Here is a 23676-nt window from a genome sequence, read left to right as displayed (position 1 = left end):
TGTGCTATGTGTGCTATGTGTGCTATGTGTGCTATGTGTGCTATGTGTGCTATGTGTGCTATGTGTGCTATGTGTGCTATGTGTGCTATGTGTGCCGTGCAACAATGCCAGCTGTCCAAACTTTAAAAAAGCCCTCCCCTCTCGCTACTCGGACGCGGTCACGGCGGTATGCATCCATGTCTTCCCCGCAAAAACTGGGACGTACACTACTCGTACAGTAACACAAGGGGCGGCGGCGAGGCAGCAGGGCTGGGGCGGGTGGTCGGTCGGTCGGCAGGGCTCATCAAAGGGAAACAGAAAACAAAATTTCATCCCTCCAATAATACGCACATTACAGTGTAGAGTACGAGTTACCAGTACGTTATGATGGGTCTGATCGATAGGTAGAGGAGTGGATGAGGAGTGGGCTCAGCGGATGGCGACGCGAACAGAACAGCACCTTCTCGTTACTCGTATGGTTCGCATACTGTATCCTTCGTACCTAGGCATGCTTTTGATCAACGACTGGAGGTGCGGGTCAACACGTCAAGAAGGGAGAAACGGCGAAACGGCGAAACATGTTATCATTTCGTGCGTTGATCGTGCGTTGAACGTCCCAAAGCACGCTTGGTGCGCTCGACGGGGCGGTGAGGTCAACGGCGTCGATGGCGTAATGCGTCTACATACATGACGCTGGGATCGGCGAGTTCAAGCAGACTGGAGGAGACAGACGGGCAATGGCTGCGAATGCCATATGCAGGCAGGCAAGGATGCAAAAAATTCAATCGGAGCATGAGACAGAATCGTAACATGCGAATGAGGTTCAATGTCTTCCATCTGGACTCGGCGGCATCACATGTGATATTCTTTTTTCTCCGGAGGCGTGGATAGCGACCCAGCTTCTTCGGCGCCGCCTCATCCCGTACCTTATGCATGGCATTTGATCTCTGGGGAAACCCGGAGGCCTTTGTCGTTGACCCAGAACACTTGGAGGGCCCACAGGCTATCTGAGCAGTTGATCAGTCTCGCCACAGAATCCTCTCAAGCGAGTCTGCAATCGGATCCGACTCCATGTCTGGCGTGCAAAAAGTTCGCCGAGTCGCGCCGAGAAGGACGTTCCTGTAGTCCACTTGATTGTCCATCTCTTCTATAGGTAAACCGTCTACATTTCGCGAGACATCCAATCCATTTCCAGCCTTGCCCGAATTCATCCGACCCAAGTTCCTGATCCTGGTTCTCGTATGTACAAGGTTACCCTTCAGCAAATATTCCTGTTCCTTCCGAGTTTCTTGTACTTGTCGACCACTCTTGCACGAGTGGTGAAGTTGAGAGCCGCACTGTCCACCGCACATCAGGCAGTCGTAACTCGCTGTCGTATTAGATTCGTAGCTGTGCAAAATCCCAAAACGCCGCGCTATGCTGCTGTGAGTATTATCGCTCAAATTTTCCGCCTAAATAAGTCCAAGCACATAAGCAATCATTTTCGGTTCCAGCCGACATTCCACACCACGTGAGCGATGTCTCGGAATGTATTGACGGCGTACATCGCTTGCCCGAACAACGTGTTGTTCATAGCAGCCTCGTCTTCATCTTCATAGGGCATAAACATGCCCGACTCGGTTCGTCTCATCGTAGGATGGTCATCAACTTCGCCACCCTCGTCCTCATACAGGGAACGTTTTCCTCCCTGAGAAGAGTGCAGCTGCCAAGGGCCATCTTCCACCTCAGGGTCATCATCGATCAGGAAATTTTGATGCGGGTTCGTTGGTCTCAAAGTTTCCTGGGAAGGGGAAGGGGATAATTTCCGGCCAGTATGCCAGAATCCGTTGGCTACCTGAGGAGGTTCCGGTGTGTCAATTCTGTACTTTAATGTTGTTGACGGCAACGGAACGATAGTCTTCGATTCACCGCTGAAACTGCCACGAGGTGTAGTCCGGCCACTGCCGCGGCCGGATCGTTGTGAGGGAGCCATCATCAGGCCACAGTCGTCGTCTTCATCTGTATCAAATACCACATCATCCTCATCGGGCTTGTCGTCCTCGTCCGAGTCAATTGCTTGTACTTGTCTTACCTCCTCGTTGAAGAGCACATGCTTACACTCGGAGGGGGTCGGGACCTCGAAAGCAAACGATGACTGTGATTCTGTAAAAGCCGGCGTCTCATGCTCGACAGGTGTGTTGGCCACAGAAGAACTGTCATATCGTGGTAAAACGAACTCGGAATTGCCTCGTCTCAGCATCGGTCGCCCGCTTGCACTGTTGGACTGCTGAATCTTGATGATATCGCCGGCTCTCTGCAACAAAGAATGCTGTGACCTTGACCGCTCCAGGATAGCTGCCGAAGCCGATTTCTTTTTCAAGATTGGCTTCTTGGTGATAAAAGAAGAAGCGTGAGATAAACGGCTTGGTGGGGGAGAAGTGTTGTGTAATGACTGAGATGCACTCCAGCTCGTCTGAAGCGGGCCATACAACCAGGTCACATCACAGTCCTTGAGCCAGTTCAGGGTCTCTGGCGAAATCGTTCGGAGACGATCCTTGGCTTTCGTCCAAGATCTCCAAGAAGCATTTTCTAGCCGGGTGGCATTGGCGAGGCTCCCTCGCCTGTGACTCACGTAGCTCCATGACTTCCAGATGTCTTCCTCTTTCCACTCATGGGATAAATAGTCGACATGTCTCGTAGGTTCTGCTTCAATGGCCTGATCGTCTTGGATTGATCCACAAGACAGTGAAGGATCCTCGGTAGGAGGGGTGGGTATTTGTATTGGCTGGTCGTCACTGTCAACCACGACTGGGGTAGAATCAATTGCTTTTCTGGATGCTTCTGAATTTCCAAAGGCTGGAAATGCCATATCATCATCAACATCCTCGTCCTCCTCGTCAATTTCGTCCCCTCGATCTAGAGATAGACTGCTGGCTGGAGTTGAAGAATAGGAATCCCGCCTCGAGGAATACGTCAACTGGGGAGAGGAGGGTGCTGTTGAGGGACCGGAGTCGGGGTAGACTCTGGCATAGCCGTGGTGAGAGTATCGGGCGGGCTCGGAATGGTGTTGGCCAAAAGGCGGCGAGGTATTCAGACTTGACAAGTTGGGAAACGAAGATGAATGGATTGGGGTGCTTGAAAAAGGCGAGGCTCCAGCAAGGGGAGCCTGTAGGATAGTCGTCATGAGCGCCTCATGTATTCCAATCCGAAGGCGGCGTCCGCTGGTGAGTGTGAGAGGGCGTAGGCCGTGACTTGGAGCAGGCTGGCATAGATCTGCGACTGAGCACCGAGGGCGATATCTCCACGCTTTCCCTGTCTCCCGGACCTTGGCCTGTGTTTTGTGCCTGGTGCGGTGAGGTGGAAGGAAGAGTTGTGCTGGGAAAACCGTTTGAGAATATCTCGGCTACACAGGCCAGGTTAGAAGAGGCGAGGGGTGAAGATCAGCTATGACGGCGATTGGAGGTCAGCGATAATAGGATAGCCTTGGTGGCTAGTGGGCGGCGGACAGCGAGCGATGTATAATGATCTGCAAGCACAGGGAAAGGGCAAAAAGAAGGGCAATCGAGAGATCGAGAGGGCCCGTGGGTCACAGTATACCGGAGCAGGAGGGTACGATACAAGTAAAACCACCGTGAAAAGGTTTGTGGGAAAGGTGGAGTATCGCGATGGGCGTCGCAGTTCTCGAATACCTGCCGCGGCTGGGGTGGATAGAAAAAGAGAAACAGTGGGCAGGCGGAGTGGGGGACGAACCTGGAGGAAGGGGACGCCCAGGAAGGATTCGATCACTGAGGGGGTTCGCCCACGACCCTGACAGCGCTAGGCTTAGCGGGCGAGTGAGCGTGCTTAGGGGCGGGTGGGAGGCGAGGAGGACGAAAACTTGTGCAGGCCGCGACTCCAGTCAGGGCACGGCTGCTGGGCTGTGGAGAAAATGGCCTAGGCACACGAAGAGCAGGTTCAAACAGCCAACCACAAGCCCGGGACTGCAACCAACGCGCCAGTGCTTTCCTGGCTCCCGAAGTGCGCTGAAATCACTGTTAGCAATACATTGAACACGTTCCCGAACGGCTGTGCAGGGCAATCCTAGAGACAAAGGACTGCTGCTATTGCCCGGGACCCGAGTTGCTTTTAGCTGCATACGAGGAGCCTGCTTCCTGCCAGCCAAGGCACGGTCAGCAGCTCGTTGTGACTGGCCTGGAACTGCACGGATATACACAGTCGCCCTCGGAGCGAAGCGGGCTGGCCGGACAGCAGCAACCCGCGTGGGAGGACTGATGGGGCAACCCTGCGCAATCAACTGAACTCACTTTGCTGACCAGAGAAGAGGGGTTTTTCGCGAGTGCACGTTGGCCGGAAAGAATATCAGCGAGTCTTCACCTGAGGCGAGAATTGCCGTCCACAGAATTGCTCGTTCCTGGGCGATATAAGTCTTTAGTAGGCCTCCTGTACAACCACGACCCAACGTTGGCTTCCGCAGAGGTCTTCACGACAACAGCGGCCCTGGTCGGAGTTCATCAGCTTGGCTGCCGCCGGATATAAAAGTAGATTGTGGGGAAATGACTTCCCGATCATGGACGGGCAGTCGTCCATCACTCCGTAGAGCACCCACAACACCCAGTGCGTGGCCAGTACCCAGTACCTTTAGTGCCGTAGATGATTCGCCTACGCAAGAGGTATCCGATACTTAAGGTTGTCTCATCTCTTTCTCACGAGATATCAGATCGAGCATGATTACCTTAGCACACTGTTCCCAATCCTCCATATTCGAACACTCAAACTCAAACCTGCCTCGTCATTTCCACGAGATATTGTCCTCTTAGATGCCGACCACGAATCCTGCCGCCACAGGCTGATGTGACCATAGTTGCACGTCTGTGTTACCGGCCGCGACGCAGCTTGTCACCAACCCTGTACTCGTCCCTCACTTACCGGCGCAAACATCCTGCTGTAATCCCACGTCCGCCCACTGCACCGACCATGCAAGCCTGCAAGCCTGCAAGCCACACAAAGGAAAGTCCCTCCCTTGCATCTCGGATAACACACCTGCCACGCCGGACCTATGAGAAGGCAACTTACTCAAGACTGCCCCTCGTGGGCCCGAGTAATCCGCCCGTGGGCGCCATGCTTTGAGTAAGCTGATCGACCTCGATGTCGGCGTATTGCTTGTTGGATGATAATTGTGCTCGACTCTCTGTTGTGCTTACCCATGTCATGCATTGCGCCGCTCACAACGAGGACTCATCCAACACCAATCATGCAGTACTATTAGTCTCTGCTCATTAGCGACGGCATCCAACTCTCGACCGGCCTCGAAAATTCTATCCTGGTCCACCCGTCCAGCATCCAACTCTGCAAAGCGACCATGAGCCACTTAGCCACAGATGCGCATACGCCACCCGAAAACTCCCTCATGCCGCGGACGCTAAATGTTCTGACGCACGCTTGTTCTTTTCTTGTCTAACCTCAAGTCCTGCACCTGTCCTCACGCCGTGACGCCCCAGGCCCCAGGTCACTAGTGGAGAAAAGAGGCCTTGGTACAGATAAACCTTCGCTGGCAGCCGTGTTCCAATCCGTCCAGTCAGCGGCCGTTCAAAGGCCGGTTGATAGAGAAGCGCATTTCGGCTCGTTGCTTTGAAGACCTGCCGCTGCAACATTTGCAACAAATATCCACCTCGAGGGAGTTGCAGGGATACTGAAACTCCACCCACCCAGCAACTACCCTTTTACGTCGCACTTTGGCGCTCTTCAAACAAACGGTCGACTGGGTCGTCGCTTAGCTGCCTTTCTTGTGGGCTTAGTCGCAACCGTGACACTGACCTCTGGCAACATGCTTGAGAGTCGAGACAAGATACGGCACGACGGTGCTCGACTCTATCGAAGGTGCGAGCGCCACATCACAAGCTTGGTTTGTTGCATTCGCAAAGATGACTTCTCGCTCATCACTAGCCTGGATCCTTCTGACACATTGAGCTTGAATGCTTCTCCCTGGGACAAGACAGAACTACCCAGAAGGTACTCTTCCTTGCTGGCATTAATGAGCCTCTTCTGGGTACTCGAGTCATCTACAGGAATGGTACACATGCGATGCTGACAGAAGTATGCCCTCTGGAAAAGCTTTTGCTGCGACACCGACTGTATCTCTGACACAAGATGAACGACAGCACTGCTAAATCGCAACCGAACCAAACAAGCACAGCCAAATGGAGATGATCGATCCGAGGAAAAGTTCGCCTCCACCCAGCCGAACCTGGATGCTTATCACAACGCTAGATCAATTACTCGCAGGCCTGATCTGAACAAGATAGCCACCCCATAAAACAGCGTGCAGTAGCCGACTCTGTTGTTATTCAACAGAAGCCATGCCATTCTTCCTTGCGCCCGATATGGGCTAGCCTTGATTTCGGCTCTGCAGATGCTACCAGCAATCCCCCTCTACAGTTACGGGGCGAGTTTGAAGGTCGGATGATGGACAGTAGCTGGACTGAAGACGAATCGCCGCATCAAGGAGTCCAGTGACGGCCTTGGAACGGTACATCAGAATGACACACGATTCTGCTGCAAACCAAGACTTGCCAGCTCCCGAAAAAGCTGATTACGAGCCTCTTCCACAGACCTTACCAGGAGTGCATTGAGGTACCACTCGATAGGGCGAGTCAGTGCTCATCAAAGTAGAACGTGCGAACCACCTACTTTCCCATAGCACCAGTTGCAACCGCGGAAAGGAGGAACGTGCGTATTGATGGTACCGTCCATCTTTGCTCCAACGTGAAACAGACACTCTGCGGTCTAGATTACGGGCTCCTCGCACCATGTTCTGCTATTCTCATTGACGCATGACAAGCCGCTTTATCGGACATCTTTGCAAGGCTGCTCACAACTCTCGCCTATGTTGCTGATGATGGCTGTGGCCAGCAATGGCGTCAGCAGCCACGGACCCAAGGATGGGTCTTGCATAACTATGAGGTAGGCAATGGTTCAAAAGAGGAGGAACAACTTTGACTGGGAGGCCGAATTTTTTGACATTGGAACGGACTTATCAAACTGGCGCTCGTCGACTTGCCCTGTCCCCTCGTCTCCTTGTGAAATCTTCAGTCTGTGAGCACCTGGACTCTTGACTTCTAGCTTCAGTGGTCGGTTGCTATGGGCATGAAGCAGTAGTCCTGGCAATTGCGTGCTTGTCCTTTGTTCTCACAACAGATCGGCCGCCGGGCGTCATCGTGGTGATGAGTCTCCGGTTGCGTGATGAGACCCCTTCTGCTCCGCCCACATTAGTGAGACGAACACACTCGATCTATCTACCGCTAGTTCGAGACGGCACTGTTCATCATTCACCGTGACGCATGGTGGTCCTCTCGTTGAAACCTCACAGGGACGACTGAGAGTTGTCGTTATCAAGTGGGCTGATTGACCCCGGCTTCCCCGCGTACGCTTCTCCGACGAAAGTGTCATACCTGTGAGTGAAGTTTGTCAAGAGTCGCTAGCGTGCGGCTGGCAAAGCGGAGGATTTCGCCAGCAGCCGCTCGAGGCAAAATGCCTCTTATCGTTAGGTTTCTCGATACGAGGCTGTAGCTTCGGGCCCAGAGAGGAGAATAGCTGACTTCTGCCGGGATAGCCTTGTATCACCAGCAGGGATCTGAGGCTACTTGGGACCTACCTAAAGTGGCATGTCCAGGTGAGTCTGGACGAGATAGAGAGCAGATAAAGCTGCGTAATCATGGGGCGTTGTGATAACAACTGGGCCTCCGGTGTCAACGCTCCGAATCACAAGGAGCAGTTGAGTCCCTGCAGTCTCCTCATTCTCATTCTGCGACATCTGCACCACCCTTGACAGTTCGCACGTGAAAGTCGCCAAAGGCATGTGAGTCAAGGTCAGCGAGGTTGGAAGAAGTTTGTGGCATGTGTTGCATGTGACGATGGAATCGACGTTGAGAGGGTGCTTGGATGTCTCGATGTGCACGGACACGATCCACCTCCCGCGCCATGCAATCGGTGATCCGATGATCTACCGGATACGATGTGGTAGTGGGTCGAATGCCGGGCCGTAGCAAGTGGCATATCGCTTGGCAACGATCCTTTCCACCTCTACTCCGCTAACGCACCCCCATGCTGCGAGTATGACTAGCAGTGGCATCTTATCAGTCGGATGAGTGGGCGAGACGTTGCGACAAGCCACATGCAACATCACTGTTTGCGGGATTTATCACCATCCACGGGAGTAGCTTGACGAGATATCGTTCGGGTATCAGCCTAATTGCCATGGCAGACGTTGCGACAGAGCAAGCAGTTACTGCCGGGCCTCCCGCTCGGCATGTCATCTATTGCGGAGGTGGGCAGTTCTCGCGCCCCGGAGACATTCTTGTGAAAGAATAGCGATGCTGACATTGGGACTCTAACAGTCTGCAGTCTTCCCCCCGAGTACTGCGAATTTGGTGGCACCACCAAGAAGTGTGAAGAATGGCTTCAGACGAACCACCCTGATATGCACAAGAAGCTGTACTCGGAAGAAGCATTAACTGCCAACCTTTCAGCACTCTCCGTCGATGCGCAGAAGCGAGCAGAAAAGGACGCTGCCAAAAAGACGGCCAAGGCCGCCGCCGCAGAGCAACGAGAGGCAGAGCGAAAAGCCGAGGCTATAGTCCTCATCAAGCGGGTGGAAAGAAACAAGCGGAAATACGTCACGGTCGTCTCCGGCCTGGAAGAGCATGGGCTGGAGTTGAAGAAGGTGGCCAAAGAGCTGGGCAAGAAGTTCGCAACCGGCAGCAGTGTCACCAAGACTGCGGCGGGTGGTGAAGAGATCACAGTGCAAGGCGATGTGAGTGATGATGTGTATGACTGGTTACAGGAGAAGTATCCTGAGGTTCCCGAAGATAACCTGGAGATGAAGGATGAGACAAAGAAGAAGGGCGGAAGTTAGCATGGACTAGAGGACATCGATTCGGTGCCAGGATGTGTTCATTTTCCCACGAAAAGCCGTTTGGAGAAAGTCTCTGAACAAGGAATGTGCTGCTTCGAGCGGAACGATATCCGGGAAGACCTTACCTTGAGGAAGTCGGCATTTCGAAGTGGCGCTTCCCATGATATTTTGATCGGAGGAAGACCATGAATTCCAAAACTCGGTCCGGCAGAATCTGCGGAACGCGGCACAAGGCTGAACTGAAACCCTTTGGAAAGTGTGGAAAGTGTCTAGCCAGAGAGCCGCAATACTCATTTTCATCTTTACCCGCGACGGTTGACTTGCTTTAGACATGAATTTCATTCTGTGCCTCTTCATTTTGTCCTTGGCCATGTTTCACCACTCTCTATCGCGACTCCGCAGATTTGAAATATGGCCTACCACATCCAAACATCCTCCGACTCTCCTTCTGACTCTGACTGCAATACCGACACCCAGTCTGGATCCGACTGGGTTTCGTGCGGCAGTAGCTCGACAGACGAAGACAGCCTCAAACCCAAGTCCAGCACTGCATTGTGGTCGACGCCCACAAAGAACTCGCGGCTGACGTCATCCGCGATCCTCTCCCTGCGGCGTTTCAAACCCAAGAAGACCAAGGACCTCGAATCTAGGCCTATTTGCGCGCCTGCGGCACCTGAAACGGCGCCTAACGGTCTGGCCTTTAGCGGCCGCAGGCCCTTGCCGGTGCCAGAGCCGCCAAACACTTTGGGCCGGGCCAGCCAATTGAGCATCAGGTCTGGAACTCACGCTTCCACTTCCCATTTTCGCGGCCATTCCCAGCGACGCGAATCCTCATCGCCATGGACACCGATCACAGCACGCGACGCTCACCATGGCGATGACCAACAGATCTCCACGGCCTTCCTCCTGCCGCCTCTCCCACTGCTAACGTCATCGCCCTGCCCTCACTCGCCCGCACATGTCTCGTCCGACCTCACCACGATGGACCCCAACAACCCTGCTCAGAGTCCCAACTTGGCCGACTTGCTCAGCAGCTTGTCAAGCCCTGAAGATGCCAGTCGCAAGATGGCAGCTTTCAAGCTGCAGTCGCTGATCAATGATCCTTCCTTCGCGGAACATTTCGTGCTTGCGGGTGGATTGCCGCGACTGCGCACCCTTGTCCTCGAAAGCAGCGGAAACACGTTAGCCTACAGTCTCGCAAGCTTTGCGAGGCTATTGGAGGTCGACCAAGGATGGGAAGCTGTCAACAACAAAGTCGTCGAGAAGGTGAGCTGGTTCTCTGTCATACATCCTCGGTTCAGGAGCAACACTGATATGTGCATGATACGCTAGGTCGTGGAACTGGTAGTCTGTCAACCTCTGGTCAACATCCTCCGAGGCGCAATGGCTATTCTCGTGTCCATCGTCTCTCGACCCTACTACGCCGACAGATCCTCACAAATCGGTTCCAACCACAATGCCGGAGGTTTTCAAGCGCTCAAACCTGCCATCGCACTCTATCCTCAATTCCTAGAAATGTTGGTGACGAGGCTGTCCTCTGCGGATCACGCTCTATGCGCCAATGCACTCCAGCTGATCAATTCACTCATGCGTGACGCCATCACCAACGACAACGAGACCGAGTGGCCCAAGTTCATCAAACGAATCCAAGATCTGGGAGTCATCAAGGCAGTTTATGTGCTGATGCAGAGCTCGGCCCTACAAGATCTGGCGCATCCGCTACTAGAGTTTCAGGCGCTGACAAAGATATTACTGAGACGATGGAGAGACGTACCCGTTGATTTGGTGAAGCCGGAACACCGACGGACGATCAAGGCCGTCCATCTCTCCAGCAACCCAGAGAAGCCTGTGGAATTCGAGGTCCGGAACGGAGAGTCCAAACCGAAGCACAATCCTTATAAATGGAGGCGTCTTGGTTTCACTTCCGAAACCCCTGAACCAGACTTTGCGGAGATGGGGTTCCTGGGTATGATGGACCTCTCCGATTATGTCCGTAAGCATCAAGACGAGTTTCAGAATATCTTGCTTGAGCAGTCAGTAACACCCGAGCAAAACCGCTGTCCGCTGGCTCGCGCGAGTCTGACCTTGACGGCCATTCTATTCGAGCATTTCGAGGTGGACAAAATGGATCTTGAGGATTCCAAAAGCTACCTCGCTTTGGAGAGTCGGACAAATTTCGACAAGGTCTTCAAGCCACTCTTGTTACACTGGAGTCGACTGCACGTTGCCGGCTTGCATGCTTTCTTCCGGATCTGGAAGGCGACAGGGGCCGAAACCGCCGATTTTTCTAAAATCGTGGAGCTGGTGAGGATATTGGTGGAGAGTGTCGTCGGTGGCGCTGATCGCGTCAAGGGTATCGAAGAGATCGAGAAAGAAATGGCGGCTTTCGAATACCATAAGCTTCGGGAGCTCCAGATGGAATTGCTGGAGCTGACTTATGAGGACGTCTGGGGTCAGCATCTGCGCGGGGTGAAAGAAGAGCTGCATACCGAAGCCTTGCAGTTTGTCAAGGAGCAAAGAATCCGATGTCTGCTTGCCGGGTCGTGGTTCCCCAACGGCACGTACACGGACCAAGAAGGCGGGGGTCCCGTCACAGAGGACAGCCTGGTTCAGAATTCTGCCCACGGCTATCGCTTCATCCGCCTTTCAGAAACCCGCAAATATCTGCATTGGGGAGACTTTGATGAGAAGGAGGAGCCGGCCCCGCCTACCTCGAGCCTCCGTGACAAGATCGATCTGTCGATCGTGTCGTCCGTGGTATCAAACGTGACAGCAACCGATCGATCCTCGTTCGGCTCGGACTCGACGCTGAAAGAGCTGGCACACGATCGATTTACCACAAATAAGATCACGATACATGGCCATTTGCCCAAATCGCGTGGTGGACGAAGTGAGCATTCGAGGACTTCCTCCAAGACTTCTTCTGCCCGCAGTGCGCCCAAGGAAACAGTCCTGCTGACGTTCCATCCAAATAGCCACAGCATCGCCTCGGAATGGCTTGATGGGCTCCTGATGCTCCTGGAGCAGCAACCGATCACTGCGGAGACGAACCGACTAATACACATGATTAGCGACTATGGGCTGAAAGTCCGTTTGCTGAATGTAAGGTTCAATGACGAGGAAGGCATCGTGGAGGGCATGGATGGATTGGATGGCCCTGAGATTCCAAGCCGAGAAGGGTTGGACGATGACTATTACTATGAAATATGACGAGCTGAAGGCCGAGCGCCCGGACGATGAGCCGAGGCGGAATATATTGTTGACACTTGGCCGTTGGATATGAGGAGAAACGGAGCTCCAGCAAGGCAAGGCGGCGAGGCTTCAGATACGAACTCTGGGGGGTGGAGCGATGACTACCCAAACGAACAGGAGATTGTTAGGAGTTCCGATATGCATTGTGTCTTTGAGATACCCAAGATTCGGATACGGACACTTGGGCTTTGCCAACCAATGCAGAGCAGTGGAAGTATCAGAAGGTTGTATACTGCGTGGCGACCTTGACGGCGGCATATCAGCTGCAGTTATTCCCGAGGCTCGTCCAGGTATGCCAGGCGCAGAGAATACAACCTCCCACAGTGGCACCGACAACTTTCGAATGGCGAGGAAACCTGCATGGCTATCTCAAAGTCATGCGACCATTTCCCTACCCCAGTACACCAGCCACTGCGGAAATTTTCTCGAAAGATTACCGACTCCATGGTTGGTGGAAGGGATCCCTCCGAGGACACGTGCGCCGGTTGAAGCCACGATTGGAGACCTTTCCCGTGGGTAACGGAAAGGGCAAGACAGCGGAGAGGAACTCTCTCTGGATTTGCCCTTCCGATCCGGCCTGGGCACTCGCCTCAGCGAGCCAGCTAGTTCCCTTACGGGGGGTTCGTTGCGGGCGGCGGCCTGTCAGGAGGATGCTGGAGGGCTCACTGCAGTGCCCCTAAGCCGCACCAGGCTTAAGCCCTACAGCATTTGGGCCACCCCGCCCTCGCCCGCCCTGGACCCCCGCTTGCGAACACCGAATCATCTGTGCCTCGGTCGCCATCCAGGCACCTCTCCGAGCAGATCTTCCTACAAGCCGGCTCGACCTTCGTCATCGGGACCGTCCAAAGCACCAACAGCACCAACGGGCCAGCCCTAAGTGCAGCCTTAGATATGCGGATTGGCTACGAGAAATCACGTCAGTGGCAGCGTTACAGTGGAACACGCCCATCGTGTGCTTGTCGCGTGCAAACAAGAATCTGGGCAACTACTCGTACTCATGTCCAGCCGATAAGGTAGGATGATCATTTCTCTGCCTTACTCTCCGGAGTCCACACAGCGCCCCGTAGCCCAGGCTAGCGAGCCACCTTCACGTCACTAACAAGCTGCACGTACGACCCTCCCCAGGGAAGAAATGATCTTTCCAATCGAGTTTCCGAGATATGGAGCAGGGGGCCCACGCTCCCTTCTGGCTATTGGGTTCTTCGTGCGATTGATAAAGCCCCCATTGTCCCTGCGTGCTTGAATTGAGTTTTCCGCTCACCACTCCTGCGGGCTATTCGGGAGCAAGTGCAGGACAAGAGGGAACGCAGTCTGTCACAAGGCAAGAGACGACAGCGACCGTCTTCCTTTCCCCATTGGCCTTGCGATAGATACCCCATCTGGCCGGAAACCCCGTGCAGACCTCAGCCATGTCTGCAGAATACCCTACGAAAGAGGTGAACGAGGCTCATGGCGACGCGAAAACTCATGTGGACGAGAAAGATGCGTACCACAATCGTCACAGCTTCGGCGAGCGCGTGCGGAACAGCATTTCGGTCCAGTCACTCGACGAGAACACAGTGGAAGGCCAGATCTTTTCCATGAACGATGTTGATCCGGCTCTGGACAAGAAAATGCGCCTCGTCAACAATGTTGGTCCCTCCGTGCACAAGCCAGATCTTGGTTATATTGGCACGGACTGAAGAAATGCTAATATCCGTGATTGGCAGGCTATCGACGAGATTGGATGGACCGGCATGCACTTGAAGCTCTTCTTCCTCAATGGCTTCGGCTACGCAGCCGATTCCTTGATTCTATTGTTGCAGTCGGTGACGGCCGGCCAAGCTGCACTCGAGTTTAACCCGTCTCTTCAAAATGGTATGACCGTGGCCGCCTATTGTGGGATGTTGCTCGGGGCTTTGTTTTGGGGACTGAGTGAGCGATCTCCCCACGGTGAAAGTCGAGACAGTGATTGACGCATTTCGACAGGTGCCGATGTGATCGGTCGTCGCTTTGCATTTAACGTCTCCCTGTTCAGCTGCTCCATCTTCGCCATCTGCGCTGGTGCCTCGCCCAATTGGTATGCCTTGGGTGCATTCACGGCTCTGGCGGCATTTGGCTCTGGTGGAAACTTGATCTTGGACACAACTGTTTTCCTGGAGTACCTGCCCGGAAACAAGCAATGGCTCCTGACGCTGATGGCGTGCTGGTGGGGTCTGGCGCCGGTCGTGGCAGCTGCTTTTGCCTGGCCATTCCTCTCCATTAGCAAGTATAATTGTACCTCTCACGATACTTGTACCTACGACAACAACATGGTCAGTTTCCAGATTTCACCAAAAGCAGCTGAAAGACTAACAATCGAAGGGATGGCGTTACGTCTGGTATTCGAACGGAACCCTGGTTTTCGTTCTTAGCATTCTGCGTGTGACGGTCATCAGGCTCAAAGAGACCCCAAAGTACTTACTCGCGAAAGGACAAGACCAGGAAGTGGTCAACACTTTCCACGAAATTGCTGCCAAGTACAACAGGCCATGCTCACTGACTTTCGAGCAACTCGACGAATGTGGTCCGATCAAGTCGACCTATGGCAAGTCGCGGTACGGGTTTTCCGAATTGGTTGCACACCTGCGAGGCCTTTTCCAGACGAAAAAGCTAGGGGTTTCTACGAGCCTAATCTGGCTGTCCTGGACACTGATCGGTATGCAGAATGTATAAAGTGGAGGATACCTGACACAAGGCTGACTATGCTGCAGGTTTGGCGTACCCTCTGTTCTACGTCTTCTTGCCCCAGTTTCTCGAAAGCCGTGGTGCGCAGACCGGGCAAGGCGGCGCGTATTACACCTGGCGAAATTATATGATCACCAACACTGTCGGCATCTTCGGACCGGTACTTGCAGGCTTCATGTGCAACTGGAGACTCCTGGGACGGAGATACACCATGGTGATCGGAGCACTGGTCTCCATGGCCTTCTTCTTCGCCTACACCGCAGTCCGCACGCCTGCTCAGAACATTGCGTTCACCTGCATGATATACTTCTGGGTCAATGTTTACTACGGGACGCTGTGTAAGAACTTCCTAGACGTTTCGCTTCTCTGTTCGTTTGCCAGGATCCATGCTGACAGACCCTTAAAACGACTACAGATGCCTACACACCTGAGGTAAGTTCCAATATGTCTCTGCGAGCGGTGCGGGTCCGGTCAACTAACAGGTGTTTAGAGCTTACCATCCGCTCACAGAGCTACCGGAAACGGCATTGCTGTCGGTTGCAACCGTGTCATGGGGCTGGTGAGTGCCTTCGTGGCCGAGTACTCCGACACAGCGACCAGTGCCCCCATCTATATCTGCGCATCACTCTATATCGCCATGGTAAGGATGCTCCCTATTTCCAAAAGGTTGAGAAGCAGCCCGAATCTGACATGCGTTGCAGGCCATCGTCGCAGTCATCATGCCTTTCGAGCCGTACGGAAAGAGGTCCATGTAGAGAGCACGTTGCGTGATGCCGAACCAGCTCTTGTCGTTCATGCTGATATGATACCCTCGCTTATAAGGCGATCCAAAATTATCATCACTAGGGAGTACTCAGGAGTCGTCCCTGTGAGACCTACTGAGTACTCGTATAATCCGCCTGCAGGGCTCCTCTCAACCGGCCCTGTCGGCCGCTGCCGATCGGGGATCCTCGGAGCTACTTTGCTGGCTCCGACCTTCCTCAAGCGGTTTAAGAACTCATGCCGATCCCACTTGGGGGCTGCGGCGCCATTGACCTTGTCTGGAGCTATCATCATCATGTTGTCTTGGTGATTGACCGTCCTCCTGCCTATTCTCTCGACACCACGCACAAGTCCTTCGTTTCGCCAGCAGATATCCCGATTTGATTTCCGCCCTCGATCCTGTCTGGCCTGATGGATGCAAGCCATTGCCGAACCCAAGCAATGGCAAATAGCTTGCGGGGATGCTTATCCAGCCCACAGCAACGTGCGTCGCTTGTGATGCAACATTCACTTTATCTATCATGATATCGCCTTCCACCCTCCGGCGGAGTCGGTGGGATTGCCGCCCAATAATTTACATATGATCTTCATTTGGAGCTTGATGCCCAAGTCTCGTTGTCGAGACTTCAGCACGTCTTTTCTAGACATTGTCCCATGAGTCCAGCGGTAGGCAACTTGACCGTACGAGGCGTCGTGTAACAGATTGCTGTTGTCAACGTTGCTTTTGTCCTTTCCTTCTCCTTGATCGACTGAAACCGCTGAAACCGCTGAAACCGTCTGGGCATCCCCAATACTGGGCCACGCGACGAGCACCTACCACCAGCCATGGCCGACATCGAACGCAACGAAAAGTCAATCGACACCCACAACCTCCCTGGCAAGCGCTCTGTGTCCCCGGTAGACATATCGGAGAAGCGTGCCTCAGCCTCTACCACACGGGCTGCCCAAAAGATCCTCGAGCACAGCAGCGATGCCGACGAGGCGATGAAGGCCTTCGCCAACGGCGAGGTCGTGGAGATCGACGAGGCGACCAACAAACGCCTCCTGCGCATCATTGACTGGCATCTCATGCCCCTGCTCTGCGTCATCTACGGGTTGAACTTCCTCGACAAGACCACGCTCTCGTATGCGAGCATCATGGGCATCAAGACGGATATCAACCTGGTGGGCGACGACTACCAGTGGCTGTCGAGCATGTTCTACTTTGGCTATCTCGCCTGGGAATACCCTACGAACCGACTGCTGCAGCGACTGCCGCTGGCCAAGTATTCGGCCTTTTGCGTCATCGCATGGGGTACCGTGCTGGCATTGTTTGCGACCGTGTCCAACTTTAGTGGCGCCGTGGCTGTCCGATGTACGTTGGATGATTATGCATTTCCTCCTTCGTCCCCCTTCAGACCCATGATACCACCCCCTCCACTCTTATCTGTGCGTACTTGTGATCTGACGTTCGAGACCAGTCTTCCTGGGAGTCATGGAGAGTGCCGTGACGCCGGGCTTCGCCCTCTTCACGTCGCAGTGGTACACCAAGCGCGAGCAAGGCACGCGCACGGGCATCTGGTTCTCGTTCAACGGCTTCGGGCAGATCTTTGGTGGTCTCGTCGCGTACGGCATTGCGGTCGGCGCGCGCAAGCACGGCGCCGCCATCGCGCCGTGGAAGATTGTCTTCCTCGTCAACGGACTGCTGACGGCCGCGCTGGGCGTCGTGTTCCTCTTCGTCATCCCGGACAACCAGCTCAACGCACGGTGGCTGAAGCCGCGGGATCGCATCCTGGCCGTCGAAAGGGTGCGGGTCAACCAACAGGGCATCGGCAACAAGCACTTCAAGTTCTATCAACTCAAGGAAGCCTTGTTGGATCCCTTGACTTGGGCGTTTGTCTTTTACGCTCTCGTCGCGGATATCCCCAACGGAGGCATTACCAATTTCTTCTCGCAGCTGGTGAGTGTGTCCTCGTATTGTTCGAGGCTGCCTTCGCGCAGTCACACGAACCACTGTCCAAGAATACTTCATTCTAATCTGTTTTCAGATCGTCTCGTTCGGCTACACGCCCGAAGAATCGCTCCTGTACGGCACCCCCGGCGGGGCCGTCGAGGTCGTGGCCCTGATCTTCTGCGGCTGGCTCGGCGACCGGCTCGGCCAACGCATCCTCGTCTCGATGGGCGGCCTGTGCGTCGCGCTGCTCGGCATGATCCTCATCGTCGCCCTGCCCTTGTCCAACAACTCGGGCCGTCTGGCAGGGTATTACCTGACCCAGGCCTCGCCAACGCCCTTTGTGGCCCTGTTGTCCCTGATCGCGACCAACGTCGCGGGATACACCAAGAAGACCACCGTCGCGGCGTGTTACCTCATCGGCTACTGCGTCGGCAACATCATCGGCCCGCAGACCTTCCGGCCGAGCGACGCCCCGGAGTACCGACCCGCCGAGATCACCATCATCGTCTGCTGGGGTGCGTGTCTGGTCGATTTGGCCTTTATCTGGTGGTATTGTCGGCGGCAGAACAAGAACAAGGAAGCCCAGCGCGCGGAGCCGGGGTACGTCAAGTTGGAGAATCAAGAGTAAGTCTGATGAGAGATTGTCTTCCTTCTTGTTTGGTTTGGTTGTGAGACCCCCGGCGCCCGTCGCCCAGCTAACGTTGAGATTCCGCAGGTGGCTCGACTTGACGGATAAAGAGAATCCCGAGTTCGTGTACAGTCTGTAAAGCGGTGGTCTTCTGGGGTCTTAAGCAACATGCTCCCACGACTCGCGGCGCAGAGACGCAGAGACCCAATACGTATCACCGTACGGAGTACTGTAGCTGGCTGTCGGCCCGGCTCCTCGGAGGACATCGCCGATCCGAGATACATACTCGACGAGTGCGGCGACGTTCTTCGAATGTGAGAGAGAGAGAGAGAGAGAGAGAGACAGAAGCTTCCTTTCGCGACTACGAGTACGAGCCGTAGATAATGTGAGCGAGAGCCTGTGTGCGCGTGAATGTGATAGGGGTCTACCGTCTCTGTAGTGTGTCTCGTGCTCTGTGCTCTGTCCATATGCTGCGTTTGTCCCTCCCTTGCTGCGAGTGCGAGATATTCGCTCCTCATTGTTTGGCATTTGGCATTGGCATTGGCATTTGTCTCGTACATGTATATACGTACATGTACATGTATATGTATATATATACGAACAGGCATATGTACATGTACATGTATACGAACAGGCATATGTATGTATAGACAGTCTATACATAATTATACCCAGGTAGGTAGGTAGGTATCCGTGTACGTATGTACATAAGGTACCTACCTAAGTACTTGGTATACCGAACATGTAGCTGGCTTGTGTCTGTCTATCCCGACTCGACCGGGATTTTCCAGTTACTGTACGGAGTTCTGTAAGCCGGGGCCGACCGCCCTAACCACCAACCACCACTAATTACATACCACAAGTACTTTGTTTCCATTTCCATCTCCATCCCTATCCTCAACTTCTTTCTTCTCTCTTCACTTCCATTATCTCCCAAGATTCGTTCTTCCGAGCAATCCGACTCGGCCAGACCGGCAGTTTTGATGCCTTAAAATCAGAAACACTGGGAGCGGATGGGAGTCGCGAAATGTCGATTTCCCCCCGTGCAAGTGCAAGGAGGTGAACCGTGCACTCGCCAAGTCTGACGAGGGAGGTCAAGAGCCAGAGAGGTGCAGAGTCCAGGGGAAGGCATATTTACTTGGACCTGTGGATGGCATCGAGAGACAAGAGACAAGAGACAAGAGGAAGAGACGAGCTACACCGAACTGTCGTCCAGTCCGATCGACAGACGAAGGCGAGTACAGCGACGCCCCACCAGAGCGAGAATATAGAAAGGTAGGTGTGTCTATATCGGAGTCAGATATAGGCTGGTAGAGGTCCAGTCCGACTGTCTCTTTGGGGACTGAATGTCAGCCGGGTTGTTGGTGTGGTTCGGACGGCATGACGGACACGGGCACATTCAGTGGATACACAGGTATCGAGCGTGCGATATGATCCTTGCCGGACCGTCCATTGCAATGTTTTGTTCTCTTGCTATTGCTGGAGGTACGGCAAGGTTAGGCTGAATTGAAAAGGGGCAGCGGCAGGCCTTAGCATGGTGGTGCCCACCGTGGAATGCGAAATGGAATACAGAGCACCGTAGAAAGAAGGCGGGAGAACAGACAAGAAGGAGCCGACGACGATGGAAAGGTGGTTGAGAGCAACAAGAAGTGCTGTGGCCCGCCCTTCTACATTTGTATGCATTTCCCTTTTTTATCAATTCATTGATTGGTGTCAAGGTATGAATCGCAGCTTTTGTGACTCCTCCGCTATGACCAGTCCTTGAAGGTGAGGTTCTGTAACAGGAACACAAATGTTGACCATCCCCCAATGGTCCACCCGTCTGCTGTCCGATTGTTTTGCAGTCGTCATATGTCTTGGTCCAAGGTACTCTCTGGGACAACGTGGGATCGGGTGCTGGTCGGGGAGAGGCGCATTTGAGGCATGGTCGACACAGCGGTGCAAGTTTGGTCGTTTAAGCGAAAGCCTCGTCGACCTTCGTCTTGGCCTCGGCCTCGGAGATGCCGTAGACCTCAGCAACCTTCTTGATGAGGGCTTCTCGGTTGCCAGCAACGGCAGCGAAGTCTTGAGGGGTGAGCTTGTCAAAAGTGGCGCGGAGCTTTGCCTTGGTAGCGTCGTCGGCCATGGTGACTGGTTCTGTTGTTGAAGAAGATGTGAAACCTTGAAGAGACGGTGTGGAGAGAGAGAGAGACTTGAAGGTAGCTGTGAGGGTTGGGAAGGAAAGGAAAGACAGGCGTAATTGTTTGAAGCATCTTGTTTATATACCCAGGATTGCCCGATGACACCGTCCTTGCCCCTCCACCCCTCATTTGTTTCAATCACGCTGCGCTCGACTCTTGACACCTCAATCGGGCGCTTGGTGGATTGCACAATCGGGCTCCAAGCCCCACGCTTCTGTGGCCGGAAGGACGAAGAACCAAAAAGCTCAGTTGTTACGTCTGGAGTATCCAATCAAGGCAGGGTCGTTCTCACCGATTGATTGTGATGCTCGAATGAGGACGCGTGGCCGTGTGGTAGAGGGTAACGGCCCGCTGGATCGAGCAAGGTGCCGCCGCCGGTGGGTTTAGCTCTGAGCATGGAGGATTGAGAGGGGGCAAGTTCGCGTACGCGTGAACTCGACCCACGGAGGGAGTTCTGGCGGTGAAGAGTTACTGACTGTCTGAGGCTGTCGGCGCGGCGTGGCGACGCATGGCATGTGCAGTCACTGCAGGAGCCTACCCAGTACTCGTACCGATCAGACCGTCCGCGGCAGTTTCAGAGTGGTTTCAATTCGTAAACAATGTAAAATCACCTGCTTGTTTTCCACCTTGTTTATTTTTGTTGCTGCCCCTCCCTTGGTCCCTGTATATGTCCGGCTTACCCCTCGATGCCTGGACGCGGGGCCTAAGTTTAACGTTCGCATCTCCCTCTGGCCCGCCAGGGGAAATCGGAGATCACCCTCCTCCGACGTCCTGCGCCTAAGCGCCACCATCACGACAGTATTCGTATTGAACCCTGAAAACTCTGGGCGAGAAGCCAACGCATGTCTGTGGGTCTTTTCTTCTCGATATGGGTCGTCTTTTCTGGCGAAGGAGCCGTTGGGCGTTGCCGGCCACCGGGAAGAGTCGAGTCAGGGAAAGCCGTTTCAGACTCGACTTCTGCAAGACAATCAGCAAGGTGAGCAATTGGGTGATGAGTACGAGGGGGCCAGACCGCTTATCAGTCTGTCGATACGGCTGATGGCTCGATTGACCGGTCTTGCTCGTTTCGGGTGCTGGTCAGGCACGCGGGACAGTAACGTCCCTTTGAAGATTAGTGACGGTCTGACCGAGCCGTTCGTTCGTGAGAACGCCTGCTGGACGCTGCTAGCCTGGTGGACATTGGTGTCCGTTACGACCGCCAAGGCGTTGAACAGCTGGCAGATAACGAGTACCTGTGGGGAAGAGCGAAGAGCAGATAACACAAGTTCATGACAAACAACCGTGTCGGGCTAGGAAACAGAGTGGGCAGGACTGAACCGATGGAAGCTCATTGCGGCACCGTGGAAATGGAAGGCACCATTGTGGCAAGTGTTCTATTGCATCCCCTCTTAGGTGCGCCTGATGTCCAAGCAACAAGCAATGATCAATGCCAGTATCTTGTCTCTCTCGACAACGATGAAACCAGTGGTGACGACATCCTCAGTGTGGCTGCCATGTCTCCCAGGAGCTGTTGTCCGTCTTCACTGGCACCAATGTCCAGGTCTTCTTCCGCCAAATGAAGCATCGATCACACTCTTTCCCCAGTGTATGCCCGCCTCTTCAATGCTGCTTGCCCTTCTGCTCACTAGCCAAGACGAAGTTAATCTTGTAGAAGACGTGACAGTGGCGAAGTATAGCCCGAGCACGCATAACCCATGGTTGTACCTGTCCGAACGCGTCCATTAGCTCTTCCTTGACCTCCGCTTTGTAGTCTTGAATCTCCTCAACATCCTTCTCAAGCTTCTTCAAATGCGCGGCAATCTGCTCTAGCTGGTGCACTGTGATGACAGAGGCGGTATTTTGATCGATGAGAAACTCGGTCCTGAAGGTGTGGTATTTGCCAGAATTGATGGCGGCCTGGTAGGATTTCAAGCCTCTCTGGATCCCTCCAATGACTTCAATCTCGTCTCTGAGCGCAGCGGTGAAAGCCTCCTTGGTCTTAGGGATGTCCGCTGGCTTGTCAATGGCACCAGAGAATCCGAAAGCGCACTCAAATCTGGGCAAGTCTTGTTTGCGCAGCAGCGATCCGGCACGAGGATCGACGGGCGGCTGGATTCGAGGTGGTGTAGTTTCTTCCGCAAAGACCAAAGTTTCCAGCTTGCAGCCGAGCTCTTCAAGTATTTCTACAGTCGACTGGCAGGTGGACTCGAGGGAGCTGCTTTCGCCCGCAGTGCCTGGAGACAGATCAGGTGATGTAGATGGGGTGATGGTGTCGACCGAGGTCTCACTTCTGCCGGCAGAGGAAGGCGTCCTCGGGTTGACGATGGAGGATGGTACTTCGTCGGTAACTGGTACCTTCAAACTGGACACGTTGCTGACGTCGGGCATTGTCGTTGGAGAAGAGAGTGCAAATGTGGTTGAGAGGTGTCGTGACGCGAAAGGCGTCGTAAAGCTCAGGTGTAGGCAGATAATGAAGCCTCCACTGGCATCAGCAAGAAGGGAAGGGGCACAGAAAGCTCCGGAAGAATACAAAACAGATTCTTCTCTAGTTGAGCTAGACAACAAGGCAGGTCAGGCAGTACTTGTGCAGAACAAGAAACGTCAACATTCGACGTCCTTTGGTGACTTGGCCTCATACAGACAGATACATGTTATGTTCTTTCAGGATACATTCCCCGTAGAACATCGCACAACGGAACTGAAGTTTCACTCACGCTTTCACCAACATTGTTCATTAGCTTGCTCTCAACGTCGACAATTGCGACTCACGGAGCTAGATACGACGCCATCTTTGAGACAAGGGACATTTCGTCTTCACATCATAGACCACCCTTCATAATGTTAATAGGTTTGGGTGTGGTGATTACAGCTGGAGGTTTGTACAAAGTCACGGACAGAGAATGAGAGGGAGAGGTGAGAGCTCTCAGAGTCAAAAGAGTCACAGAGTCACAGAGTCACAGAGTCACGAGTCTACGAGATGCTCGGCCGAAGTCATACCGAAGTTCCAACTACGCACTACGTCAACATAGAGCAGTTTGCAGTTTAGCGGCATCTCAAAATGTCCGCGACCTAACTCATCTTTCACTCACGGGGTAGTGAAGAAGGTCGTTGTCGAGGACTATGTGCAAGCTATGAGAGCTTCTCGTTGTGGCATATCTCTTTTGACATCTAGCTCCTTGACATGATGATAAGGTGGAGGAGAAGAACAATGGTTGTGCACTGAGTCCGCGGTTTGCCTTTGCTTTCTTGATCATGTGGTAGACACGAGCAAACTCCTCAGGTATTCTATTGATGATGGCCACCCTATTCAGGCAGCTTGTTTTCTGGGGTCTGAGATCTGTAATGGAAGGGAGGCGCCTAGCGATTT

General features: G+C 53.8%; 7 protein-coding genes across 7 annotated transcripts; 4 read left to right on the top strand and 3 right to left on the bottom strand.

Annotated features, from left to right (window-relative positions):
* Positions 1-1456: 1456 nt before the first annotated feature.
* On the bottom strand, positions 1457-3142 carry G647_02970 (uncharacterized protein; the record flags this gene model as incomplete). Its single annotated transcript, XM_008727316.1, has 1 exon — positions 1457-3142. The coding sequence occupies one exon, from the start codon at positions 3140-3142 to the stop codon at positions 1457-1459; it is 1686 nt and encodes a 561-aa protein (XP_008725538.1).
* Positions 3143-8263: 5121 nt separating this feature from the next.
* G647_02969 (translation machinery-associated protein 22) lies at positions 8264-8869 on the top strand (the record flags this gene model as incomplete). The annotated part of the gene is made up of 2 exons (XM_008727315.1): positions 8264-8313; positions 8359-8869. The coding sequence occupies 2 exons, from the start codon at positions 8264-8266 to the stop codon at positions 8867-8869; spliced, it is 561 nt and encodes a 186-aa protein (XP_008725537.1).
* A 411-nt stretch (positions 8870-9280) lies between these two features.
* On the top strand, positions 9281-12079 carry G647_02968 (uncharacterized protein; the record flags this gene model as incomplete). The annotated part of the gene is made up of 2 exons (XM_008727314.1): positions 9281-10135; positions 10202-12079. 2 exons carry the CDS (start codon positions 9281-9283, stop codon positions 12077-12079), a joined length of 2733 nt encoding a protein of 910 aa, XP_008725536.1.
* Positions 12080-13530: 1451 nt separating this feature from the next.
* On the top strand, positions 13531-15582 carry G647_02967 (uncharacterized protein; the record flags this gene model as incomplete). Its single annotated transcript, XM_008727313.1, has 8 exons — positions 13531-13752; positions 13831-14035; positions 14090-14415; positions 14465-14798; positions 14854-15165; positions 15243-15259; positions 15318-15467; positions 15529-15582. 8 exons carry the CDS (start codon positions 13531-13533, stop codon positions 15580-15582), a joined length of 1620 nt encoding a protein of 539 aa, XP_008725535.1.
* Positions 15583-16414: 832 nt separating this feature from the next.
* Positions 16415-18289, top strand: G647_02966 (uncharacterized protein; the record flags this gene model as incomplete). Its single annotated transcript, XM_008727312.1, has 4 exons — positions 16415-16943; positions 17050-17528; positions 17617-18146; positions 18238-18289. The coding sequence occupies 4 exons, from the start codon at positions 16415-16417 to the stop codon at positions 18287-18289; spliced, it is 1590 nt and encodes a 529-aa protein (XP_008725534.1).
* A 1815-nt stretch (positions 18290-20104) lies between these two features.
* Positions 20105-20275, bottom strand: G647_02965 (uncharacterized protein; the record flags this gene model as incomplete). Its single annotated transcript, XM_008727311.1, has 1 exon — positions 20105-20275. The coding sequence occupies one exon, from the start codon at positions 20273-20275 to the stop codon at positions 20105-20107; it is 171 nt and encodes a 56-aa protein (XP_008725533.1).
* A 1654-nt stretch (positions 20276-21929) lies between these two features.
* G647_02964 (uncharacterized protein) lies at positions 21930-22697 on the bottom strand (the record flags this gene model as incomplete). The annotated part of the gene is made up of 1 exon (XM_008727310.1): positions 21930-22697. The coding sequence occupies one exon, from the start codon at positions 22695-22697 to the stop codon at positions 21930-21932; it is 768 nt and encodes a 255-aa protein (XP_008725532.1).
* Between the last annotated feature and the right edge of the window lie 979 nt (positions 22698-23676).

This window comes from Cladophialophora carrionii (genome assembly GCF_000365165.1).
Source record: "Cladophialophora carrionii CBS 160.54 unplaced genomic scaffold supercont1.2, whole genome shotgun sequence".
NCBI lineage: Eukaryota > Fungi > Ascomycota > Eurotiomycetes > Chaetothyriales > Herpotrichiellaceae > Cladophialophora > Cladophialophora carrionii.
Note: the sequence above shows the minus strand (reverse complement) of the source record. Positions and strands in the feature narration are given on the sequence as shown.